The 12,690-nt window shown below is 38.2% G+C and overlaps 1 protein-coding gene across 12 annotated transcripts in view; it reads left to right on the forward strand.

Moving 5' to 3' along the window:
* The window catches only part of LOC128236418 (EF-hand calcium-binding domain-containing protein 6-like), a 31,597-nt gene extending 22,481 nt beyond the window's left edge, over positions 1–9,116 (forward strand). For 7 of the 12 annotated variants that reach the window (XM_052951267.1, XM_052951271.1, XM_052951274.1 and 4 more), the window contains 9 exons: positions 205–275; positions 841–989; positions 1,143–1,193; positions 2,283–2,554; positions 2,696–2,782; positions 3,104–3,189; positions 5,113–5,215; positions 7,129–7,194; positions 8,799–9,116. In XM_052951267.1, the coding sequence (XP_052807227.1) occupies positions 205–275; positions 841–989; positions 1,143–1,193; positions 2,283–2,554; positions 2,696–2,782; positions 3,104–3,189; positions 5,113–5,215; positions 7,129–7,194; positions 8,799–9,014 (1,101 nt within the window). In that variant the 3' untranslated portion in view covers positions 9,015–9,116. Of the gene's footprint in view, positions 1–204; positions 276–840; positions 990–1,142; positions 1,194–2,282; positions 2,555–2,695; positions 2,783–3,103; positions 3,190–5,112; positions 5,216–5,840; positions 5,857–6,414; positions 6,463–7,128; positions 7,195–8,798 lie in introns of all 12 variants that reach the window. The other 5 variants (XM_052951272.1, XM_052951280.1, XM_052951268.1 and 2 more) reach the window with 4 other exon arrangements.
* Positions 9,117–12,690: the final 3,574 nt, after the last annotated feature.

Consider the following 12,690-nt stretch of genomic DNA (forward strand, 5'->3'; position numbering starts at 1 on the left):
TATTCTTATAAAATATTCTATAAACAAAATTGTTATTGGTATAATAATTCTGCCTTTTGTACTTTCTTTCAAACATTGCTTAATAATTGCTTCATAGGTAACCAAATAAATTAGAACAAGGGGAAGCACGTGAATAAAGATGTTATGTTTATACTATTTTTAAGCACAATGTTGAAGCCCATGTGTGTTTGTTATTCCCCTCAGCATTTCAAGGCGATGGACCGGCGGATGACGGGCCGGATGAGCAAGTGGCAGTTCGGGGCCCTCCTCAAAATGTAAGCCATGTAGAAAAAGTTCTTAAAAGTGACACTCTTATTCAAATACATTTTGAGTGGTACACCCTCAAATACTAACTAAATAATGCATTTAAGGAAAATGTTAATTACTATTAACAATATTAACAATATTATAACCGTGTATTTAATAGCTGAAAACACTAAAATATTAAATCATTGGTGAATGTAAAAAGATTTACTGTGATCTACTATGGTCTCATAAGGTAGCAATACCGTGTTTTCTGCACATTCCTTTTACATTTTTAAATCAATCTCGGTATCCTTCATAAGAACCATTGGTTTCGACATTTATTCATCCTTTTTGGTATATTAAAACAATTGTATTAAATGTGTTAAATATGTTAAATCTTATTTGGGTATTAGTGCATCTTTAATATTTTACCAAACAAATCAACCTTGAACACCATCTTTATCCATTCCTACATCTTGTTTTTCAATTATTCATGTGTTTGTTTTGTTTTTTACAATTTTAGATAAATTTCGGGGTTGGGACTAGCTCTCATGCATGCTTATGATCGGCCTATATTTATCCTCTGTGTATCAGGTGCGGACTGTCGCTGTTGCCGGCGGAACTGGATCGGGCTTGGGCGACCCTGAACATCTCCACGGACGGCATGTATAGCTACAGCACTCTAATACAGCACTTCGTTAACTACAAGATACCACATGAACAGAAGGAGAACGTCATTTATGGTATGGTTCCTTTACATTTATCCATATCAAACAATTGCTGGGGCTTTTTTTCTGTTAATGGTCTTTTTTATTCCAAGCCATAATAATCTTTCTACACAGATTAAATCTTATTTTGTTTTATGAAAGTTGTTTGAAACTAAGAGACGTTTTCAGAAAACATGTTCAATATTGATGAGGCCGACGAGATCTGGTACGAGCCGGAAGGTAATGTATTTGTGAAGGCTTCTGGTTGTTGGTGTCAAGCATTTGGTTTGCTTCGTGTTTGCATATGTCCACGCGTCTTAATGCACTTGTGTTGAATGACAGGTGTTAATTAATGTAAATTTGTTCGTGAGCAGATGTTAATATACATATGTTCATATGCAGGTTTCAGTGTGCAGATGTCTGTGTTCAGGTGTTATTTTGTTTTTGCTAGAGTGAAGGGTTGTATCATTCGGAACTCCTCGGTCATTTTTATCGAAAACAACCTCGGATGTATTTGGACGGTTTTCATACTGAAAAAGCGGTACGTTTAAGTCCACTGCAAGTAGATCTCGTAGTAATTTTATTTAGCAGTTAAACTTTCTGACTTAACTCTTGGGAATCTTTATTATGTTTGCAATAATACACTTCACGAGCAATCAATTTAAACTTAGATCAATAAATACAACTCTAAAACACTTCATTTAATTAATGATATAATTAAAAAAATACGAACTACTTGAACTGGTATACCGGCATACACCCGAGGTTGTTTTCGATTAAAATGGCCGAGGAGTTCCGAATGGGATTGTATGTGCAGACGTCCATTAACAGGTGTCTGACTATTGCGTTGATGGTTCTAAATTATAGTTGTCAAACATTAATACTCGTGTTGAAAACAGTGGTCATGGACAGCCTCATTGTCCTGTGATGTAAATATCGTTGTTCTTTGTTGTAATTTACTATGTTTCAAAGTCCACTCGAAAATTCAGCCTGAATTTATGTTTTTGATCATTATTAACGAAACTAAATTGCATGCACCAATAATTTTTTTAAAACATTGTTTCAACATCAACATGTATGATGCTATTTAAAGGTATGCGAAACATTGTCGAACATGTATTTCCGGTGCGGATGGAAATTTGGAATCTCGGATATCCGGTAGCCGGTAAAATGACATGCGTCCTAGCTGGGCTCTGCGCGGTTCTTCGGTCATATTGTTCCCATCCGTATCAGAAACATGTGATATACTTTAAATATGTAATAGTTACTAACTAGCAAACGAAACTTTATTCTATATGCATATAACCATGGACTAATTCCCATTCGCAGATGATACGAAGGAGCTGGTTGAGGTTGCACGGCGGATCCAGAGGGAACGGCGCGAGGAGCAGATGAAGCGTGACCACCTGGCGCGCACCCAGGCACGCAGCAAAAACGAGGACTGGGTGCCGGAAGTCACCACGTTCGATGAAAGGACACCACGCGCAGTAACCGCCTCCACGTCCGTCTCCTCAGTTCCGACTGTTCCCGCGTCTAGAGCCTCTTTTGCAAGCGTCCAGAGTGTCAGGACGAAATCACTTCTAGTCAAAATCCGCACCGATGTAAGCATCAATTAGGATTTCAAAATTATTCTCCATAAATATTGGTCTTATCAATTGGATGAAACAAAATTCTTTAACTGAACTCTACCATACAATGAATTAAAGCCTTGATACATTTTCCTTTTTCTGTTGACTTCCCAGGTAATCAACAACTGGGAGGGTCTGAAGTCTGTGTTCAAGTACATTGACAGAAACGGCACCTGCTACATACCCTCGGCGGAGATGAAGGTTGGTCGGGTAATTTGAGTCATAACTCGTACGTTGGCGCTATGAATATGGTCATAATCGTCTCACATCAAATGCTATCTTTTGTGGTCATTGTGTCTTTGACGGTTTTCATAGTAGATAATGATTATACAAATCAGATGTACAGATATCATATAAACCCTTATCACGAATATCATAACGCCATGCGATTCATGTAAAAAGAACGCTATTTATCCTCTATAACAAAACTACCAGGAAGCGGTTAATATTCCTTATTTGCCCTTTTGATATGATCAAAGCGATATCTTCAAATCTCAAATGTATATACCGCATGTCCTGTAGGAGATCATGACGAGCCTGCAGTTCTCCATGGACGAGGAGGAGAAGGCGGAGCTCTGCCGCAGGTTCGACACAGACAGGAACGGACGGTATGTGAGATATAGTAACGTGTTTAATAGAAATGACAGAGGACGCCTTGTACCATCATTTATTTATACGAATCATCAAATATAGCATTCCAGCAGCAAGCGCAGTAATAATACAAAGATACATAAAAATCTAGCCCACCCCCAACACCAAACAAGAGACACGCGAATCTAGCCCACCCCAACACCAAACAAGAGACACGCTAATCTAGCCCACCCCAACACTAAACAAGAGACACGCGAATCTAGCCCACCCCAACACCAAACAAGAGACACGCGAATCTAGCCTACGCCAACACTAAACAAGGGACACGCGAATCTAGCCCACCCCAACACCAAACAAGAGACACGCGAATCTAGCCTACGCCAACACTAAACAAGAGACACGCTAATCTAGCCCACCCCAACACTAAACAAAGGACACGCTAATCTAGCCCACCCCAACACTAACCAAGAGGCACGCTAATCTAGCCCACCCCAACACCAAACAAGAGACACGCGAATCTAGCCTACCCCAACACTAAACAAGGGACACGCTAATCTAGCCCACCCCAACACTAACCAAGAGACACGCTAATCTAGCCCACCCCAACACCAAACAAGAGACACGCGAATCTAGCCTACCCCAACACTAAACAAAGGACACGCTAATCTAGCCCACCCCAACACTAACCAAGAGACACGCTAATCTAGCCCACCCCAACACCAAACAAGAGACACGCTAATCTAGCCCACCCCAACACCAAACAAAAGACACGCTAATCTAGCCCACCCCAACACCAAACAAGAGACACGCAAATCTAGCCCACCCCAACACCAAACAAGGGACACGCGAATCTAGCCCACGCCAACACCAAACAAGAGACACGCGAATCTAGCCCACCCCAACACCAAACAAGAGACACGCGAATCTAGCCCACGCCAACACTAAACAAGAGACACACGATTCTAGCCCACCCCAACACCAAACAAGAGACACGCGAATCTAGCCTACACCAACACCAAACAAGAGACACGCGAATCTAGCCCACCCCAACACCAAACAAGAGACACGCGAATCTAGCCTACCCCAACACCAAACAAGAGACACGCGAATCTAGCCCGCCCCAACACCAAACAAGAGACACGCTAATCTAGCCTTCCCCAACACCAAACAAGAGACACGCGAATCTAGCCCACCCCAACACCAAACAAGAGACACGCGAATCTAGCCCACCCCAACACCAAACAAGAGACACGCGAATCTAGCCCACGCCAACACTAAACAAGAGACATGCTAATCTAGCCCACCCCAACACCAAACAAGAGACACGCTAATCTAGCCTACACCAACACCAAACAAGAGACACGCGAATCTACCCCACGCCAACACCAAACAAGAGACATGCTAATCTAGCCCACCCCAACACCAAACAAGAGACACGCGAATCTAGCCTACCCCAACACCAAACAAGAGACACGCGAATCTAGCCCACGCCAACACTAAACAAGAGACACGCTAATCTAGCCCACCCCAACACCAAACAAGAGACACGCGAATCTAGCCTACGCCAACACTAAACAAGAGACATGCTAATCTAGCCCACCCCAACACCAAACAAGAGACACGCGAATCTAGCCTACGCCAACACTTAACAAGAGACCAGCGAATCTATCCCGCCCCAATACCAAGCAAAATACATAAGAATCTAGCCCATCCCAACACCAAACAAGAGACATGAGAATCTACCCCCCCCCCAAAAAAAAAAAAAAAAAAAAAAAAAAAAAAGAAGACAAGACACGCGAATCTAGCGCACACCAACACAACACTACATGTACAAAAAACAAACACTTAATAATAAACCTAATAAACCATCAAAAACGTGAGTAAAGGCCCTGTGTCACCTTCTTTTATGACTTCACTTATGATACCACTTCACTCCCTAGGTTCAACTATATGCGGTTTATGAAGTGCTATGCCCAGAGAACAGCTTCCAAAGGGAACCAAGGCCCTGCCTACAGCAAGTTCACCCACCAGCTACAAACACAGGTACCTACCTCAATGGTGTCCATAAAACAATGAAATGCATGATGTTCCTTCTAAACAAACAGTCTATAATAAGTCAATATCTGTAAGCAAACTTGTAACATCTCTGCTAGAATATACTAACTCCAATCGAGGAGAACCTACATACCATTGCTTTGTTTGATCATAAGTGATTTAGTAAAACAAACTTCAACTACAATGAGTAGAGCCAAACAATCACATAATAACGAGTATTGTACGTTTATAGTTTTAAAGCTGCACTCTCACAGATTTAACGTTTTGACAACTGTTTTTTTAATTTTTGTCTTTGAACGAGCCAATTTATGCGAAAATGCATGGAAACCAGTGATATAAGACAAAAATCAGGTTTTATGCGTTTTCCTTAAACCCTTAGTTACGCTTTTAGTCATAAAACATTCATTTTCGAACGGAAATATTGCAATCTTCGATCTGATCTTTTGTCAGCAGTCTTATATCACTGGTTCTCTGATATTAACGCAAATGGCCCATTTCAAGACAAAAATATATTAAAGTTGTCAAAACGGTAAATATGTTAGAGTGCAACTTTAATGTTTAAATATGTATTACATTTTATTTATGTATTATAATGTTTGTGTGACTTTAAAAGGGATAGGTATGAACCAGTAAGTGAGCACGTTGTCAGTTGTACATATAATGCCTCCAATATTGACGTGGACTAATGCTAGGGTAGAGGTTACACGCTATTTTGCTGTTGCTATCACAATCACATTTGTAACCTGCTAGCTTCATCTCGATTAAACAAGTCATTATCAGCAATTAAGTATATACAGTCGTGTTTGAAGAGTTTTTGAACGCCGAGGAACCAGTTAACAGTGCGTGTAGATAGTATGTAAATTTGCTATACAACTTTCTTTCTGAAATGGACATCGTGTCTACTTTAAATCACTCTTTGTCTATCAAACAGAAATTCTTTAATCGGTCTTAATTAGCAGATGAGGTAGCACGAATATTTCTGTCGAATTCATACGCTTGTGTGCCAAGTCAAAGTTTGTCTTTAGTACTCTCAATATCACGTTGTTTTCTTTCCTGTACTTGAAGCTTGTTTCCGTCCCCCAAACAAACGCTGGATCATTAGCTTGTATAACGGCACGAAACGTCCTCGCAAATTGCATGACTATGACGTATTCATTATTCGTGTATTCGTGTAATTTCTTTGATAGAGGAAGATTAATTCGAGGAACATTCTACCCAAACAACTACTAATTAAGGTATTAAAGGTATTTCGGTCAATGGTGTCAAAGACGGTTTGAGCTGATTCAGAATTACGTAGATTTTCGTAGATCCGTTTCGCCAGATATTATCCGGATATGTAAAAAAAACCGTTAAACTGAAACACGCAATTCTTGATCAACTCTCTAAGGTGATGGGAAAATATGACATTTGACGAGCGGCTATTAAAAATGGGTCAAAGGTTTTATACTATATATTTATATAAATTAGAACAGATGCTTTAACATTAATATTAATTAGTTTTGCAATAAAATAAAATAAAATTGGTAACACTCCGGCATCAAGTGAAAGTGTACTTAACCAAAGCACAGTACGTAGACAACATTTTGTTAACGCACAAGGGGTGGAGGGACAATATCTAAATCTGAATCACAGTGTCATGTCATGTTTATGTACTTCTATTATATGTTGATATTTTAATTGGTGTTGATTGGATTGTGTTTTGTATACTTGACAACTTCAATATATATTGTTAATTTGATAGCATTTCACTTATATCATGTTCTTCATAGTTTAATGTCATACTCAACGGAGTGTTGATAATAGAACATAGTACTAGTAATTCATAAAGTTGTTCTTGAATGACAAGAGCTCTAAATCTTAACAAATGTATGTTTCTTAACACTCTATTCGGTGGCACTCAGCTGGATGTGCGTGGCCGCGTTAAGAACCCAACCGTCCATGAAGTCATACAAGTCTTTAGAGATAAGGTGACCTGCATATTGTAAACAAAATCCTGCCAGTTCCTTTTTCATCTGCCGTTTGCATGTTTTGTTTTTGTGTAACGCATGTGATTTTTTTTTCGCAATATATGTAATCTGCTAAAATTCCGAATAATTTACAGCTATCACTTGTCAGATCCTTCGCAATTATTTGAGTTTATTTTGTACGTAAATAATTCACATCTTCAGACATAAAATACCCTTGCATTTTGGAGGTCAAGACAATGCAATCCGACAAGCTTGAGAATGTTTTGAAATATCACCCACCTTTGAAATTGTGAACTTTTTTTATTTAACGCATGCGTGAGAAATTGATATTAACACGATTTAAGCTTTGATGGCCATGAATACAAAAAATAATCAGCAAATTTGTCGATGTTTATCGAAATATGCAAAAAACATTTTCTATTCACCGCCAAGGTCTATTTAAAAAAAAAACATAATTTGGCTGCTGTTGGCATTTGTGCGTTTTATGAATCGGTTATGTTTAAACCAAACACATGTGTATTGCATACTTTGTTATTTCGGAAATGTGGGTAAATGAATAACTCTGACTTGTAGTTATACGTCGTCTTTTCGCGGTTTGCTCCCTTCAGTAAAGGGGCTACATTGCTGATTATAATGGTGAACACATGTAAACCTGATTACATAAGTATGACACATTAATGGTTTATGCTTATAGTATATGCAAATCTAGTTTTAAAACGTGAACGAAATTTATCAAAACCATGGATATATTGTTGACATAACGCTATCATAAGAACACACACGTTTTGAAAACTTCAAATGGGAACGCAATGTGCATGTATATTATAAGTTTGTGTGTGTGGGGGGGGGTGGGTCTGTTTGCATGCGTGCGTGTCTGCATGTGTGTATGTGTTTTAATAAGCGCAGTGGTTAGGGCACTCGCTTCTCACCAAGGCGACCCGGGTTCGATTCCCGGCCTGGGCGCATGTGTGTTTGGTCAGTGGTCACCAAACCGGACAAGTGGGTTTTCGCCAGGTACTCCGGTTTCCCCCACATCACAAGACCACACTCTCGCGTAACATCGTGCCAACGAGAGTGACTTAGTATAAGCTATCATAGCTTTCTTCACAGTCGTTGTAAAATGTATAATGTTTTAACTAATATGCGGAAAGCCGAAGGTTTTTTTGTTCGATTATCATTAAAAATGTTGAATATTATGCTATATACGACATACCTAAGTTTTTTCTTTTCTCGGTTTTGTATTTTGTTTGAGTTAAACATTCTAACATTTCGTACTTATATGCATAGTTGTTTAGTTGTTTAAAAATAGTAATTCATTTTCCTCTTTATCGATGTACAATCTGATACATAATTTATATTTTTTGTTATTCATGTTTATAATTGTAGTTTAGCAATTGTTGACCTTCGATCTAAGTTATAACTTTAATCTTTATATTTAAGTTGATATGTCAATCTGCTCTTAAATTGTAATATGAGTTTGAGACCTGTAGTGCTATAATAATAATAATAATAATAATAATAATAATAATAATAATAATAATAATAATAAAGAATTAAATGAAACACTGCATTTTATACTGGTACTTTTGTTCTCACCTTCCTAGCTTTGTGCGGCCGAGGGCAGCGTGAGGCGGGCCTTCCGGCGTCTTGACCGTGGCCGCAAGGGACACCTTACCGTCAATGACTTTCGGCGCGCCCTGTCAGATACCGGAATCACCATGGGCAACGAGGACTTCTACCACGTGCTAACGGAGTTTGACCGGAATATGGACGGCAAGATCGCTTACGACCACTTCCTTGATACGCTGCTAGCTGTGTAGGCTAATGTGAAATCGCTTTATTATATAAGCTGACTTTCTCAGAGTTATTTAATTTCTACATGTTATGTTTATGTTATTGTTTATAATAAAGTAACAGTTTTCTGTCCTTGTTTTCCATACAATGATACCATATTACATAAAACATTACAACTAAACGATTCCTTTTTTTACAGTTTTAACATTAACTTTAATATTAAAATCAGCGATGATCTAAATAAACCAGACAATAATCCTAAAAACACGCATCTTAAACACAAATAGCCATTTTGAAAGACATTGTCCCTATAAAAAGGACAAGTGTCAGCGAATATTATACGCAATATGAGACAGGGATACCAAATACTCATTCAATCATTTAATATTTGTTTTATGCAGATGTCTCAACCAACAGACCTTCAACACTCGCATTTACAATCATTATTTGTTCTATAGTCCATAGACTAGTTCTAAATGTAGTCTTGTATTCAAAATAAGTTTTTTTATACGAATATAATTCTTTGACTTTATTTATTGTAAAACTATTTTATGCTCCCGTTTATAAAAGATATTCAATTTGGCATAAATTAGACATCATCGGATACGCCCAATACATACTACGCTATGCTTCGTTGAGTACCGTGGGCAATTAGGCTAGGAAATCTCGTTATCATGAATAATTAAGAGGCAGTTTCATTGGTTCCGCAAAGTACCAGATACCGGAGTTGAACCGGGTTCTTCTTCTCAGTACAATACTATTTGGCAGTAAACAAGACCACACGGCCACGTAGGCTACTCACACTGAAAAGTTATTGAACAATATTTGAGTGTAACATGCGATTTCATTGGAAGAAGTGTTGTCTCTCCTGCCTCATGCATATTCATTAAGACGAGATTTTGTCAGTCAATTGTCCCACGGTAGGTATAAAGTGTAACGGAAGATAGTACCGTGGTTGCCGACGATGTAAATTAGATTGATCAAACATATATTGGTTTAATGCAAATGTAACTTTGGAGCACCAGCATCCTTGAATGGATAGATGTGTGCTAGATTGCATGACTGTTTGTTGTATGCGTAGAAATACATCTAACATGTGTGTACATATTGTATCTTAGAGATTACGCATTTAAATTGTTTATTAGTTTTGTTACATTGTTATGATCAATGTAGGTGACTTGACGATGTATTGTTATTTCACCATTTGTTACATTATTATAGTGGACCACCCGTTATGTTGTGCTTTAAGGTATTGTTTATTTATTATATGTTTCCTTAATACCATTAACAAATTTTGTCTTTGTTTTGGAACTTTACATTCCTATTCTCTGTGATACGATTGTTGAAAAAGATAAATAAAGATACTTAAATTGTATTTCATTGAACCTTTGTCATGTTCATTTCCAAGTGCAAAAATAAATGTCATTTCAGCCGCCATGTTGTTGATATGTGGTAGGAATAAAGTGAATGTTAAGCTTCGCATCGGCTGTACGTTGTTAACTGTCCACCAGGAATGCTCGGGTCGCCTGGTGCTTAAAGCTGCACTCTCACAGATTTACCATTTTTAAACCTTTTTTATATTTTTTTTGTCTTGGAAAGAGCAAATTTGTGCGTAAATATCTGCAAACAAATGATAAAAGATTGCTGACAAAAAAATCAGATAACAGTCGCAGTTTCCGTTCGAAAAAATATTGTTTTATGGCTTAAACCGTTACTAACGATTTAAAAAAAAAAATGCATAAAACATCAATTTTTGAACTTTAATATTAAAATGTGCGATCTATATTTTGCTAGCAGTGTTATATAACCGATTGCCATGGATTGGCAAAAATTGGCTCGTTTCAAGACAAAAAAATAAAAGTTGTCAAAACGTTCAATCTGTGAGAGTGCAGCTTTAAAGATAACATGTACATGTCCTTAGTTCGCAATTTTAATCGCATTGTTCATAACAACTTCATCTCAGATGAATGAATTATGTGTATACTAAGACTCGGCGAAATTGTTTAACAACACCGTAGATATACACTAAAAATATAATGGAAATTCATATCCAGAAGCCAATCAGTACGGATTAAATGAATCTAACAGTGTAATAAAGATTTTTTTCTGAATACAACATGTTATATTGAAGTCATTGTAAAACAAATGGTTGATTTCGAGTGTAATATAAATGAAAACAACGTGGATAGCGTTAACGGTCTTTTACTTGTTAACCCTGCGTGAAACTTATCCCCAGTACGTGCGAGCAGACACTCTAACGAATAGTCCGACCGCTAAAAGTGTGGTCGGTCTGATGTTTTCTTGAACTCTTAACACCCGGCCATTAAGGAGGCTGGCGAATTTTCCCAAAAATGTTGAAAACCACACTATAACTTCCAATACTATACCACGAAGTTTTTGGTAATATTCCCAGAAACATTTCAAGTCCTACAGAAACCCTATTACGAGTTTACAAAAGGTTTCTGTTGGATTAAAACGTTACCATGCTGAAAATGGTAAAGTTGCGTTTTCCTTTTTTATTTTGCTGTTTGTTATATTCCAAATGGCTTCGTACATGTGTTAACAAACAGGTAACGGTAGTTTCGAATATATCATGATACTTAAATTACTGTGAACAAAAATAACTTTAAGCATACCTTACTATAGAGATCAAAACTTGAGAGCAAAAACTGAACCGGACTAACAAATGCTTTATAGACATGCAAACTTTTATAAACGACTATTTCAAGAATTTGATACTCTAAAGTCTTAACTACATCACCGTAAGGTTAATGTGGCTTTACTTTTTTGTTATCAACATTTTGATGTTTATTAAAAACCAAGACTGTAACTAGACTTTGTGTTTATTATAAATGTATCAGATTGATCGAAGTATACGTTAATGAATCATGAAGTGGATGTTTATTATAAACGTGAAGGGACCACTTCTTACATTACGGAATTAACTCCGCTAAGTGACTGAAACAATAAACGGATTGGACTCGAGTTGCTTCATATAATCAGATGGACTTGCTCCACTAGCCTGGCCTTGTGGTTAAGCGTCCGCCTACGGAGCGGGAGGTCGTGGGTTCGATCCCGGGCCGCGTCATACCGAAAGACGTTAAAAGCTGGTACAAGTAGCTCCCTTGCCTGGCGCTTGGCATTTAAAGGGTAGTGCTTGGGAAAGTGGTGTACTCAGTACTGGTTTTACCCAGGAAAGTTGTATCCCGTGTATCGGTGCTTTACACCGAGCACGTTAAAGAACCAAGAGGTCTCTTCGCAAAGAGCTAGGGTATCGCACCCGGATTTCTTGTATCTCACTCTGTTTCTTCAAGTCTTCCAATGTCTGGATTTGACTGCGAATTGCTGTCACTTTTATCTCATGTCACTTATGGCATTTAAACACAATTTAAGTCGTGATGGCGTCACGGCGGGGTCAAGCCATAATGCAGCCAATGGGCGCGGGCAGACCTTGATAAACTCAAATAAACAAAAACAAACTCCACTAGCCTGCTGATATCTAAGACCAAGCACAGTAACGAGCGCGAGACGAGATCGGCGACCAAACATGAGCTGGTATGGTGAATATCCCGTCGATTCATGGGCGGTGCAGTTATACGCATGAACAATGGCGGGAATCGCTGACTTCCAATCATTCTTTCGGTCGTTCCGCAAAGTACCAATCATCGTTAACATCTGAGTCTGATTAATCATTTTACTTAC

Source organism: Mya arenaria, chromosome 6, assembly GCF_026914265.1.
Source record: "Mya arenaria isolate MELC-2E11 chromosome 6, ASM2691426v1".
NCBI lineage: Eukaryota > Metazoa > Mollusca > Bivalvia > Myida > Myidae > Mya > Mya arenaria.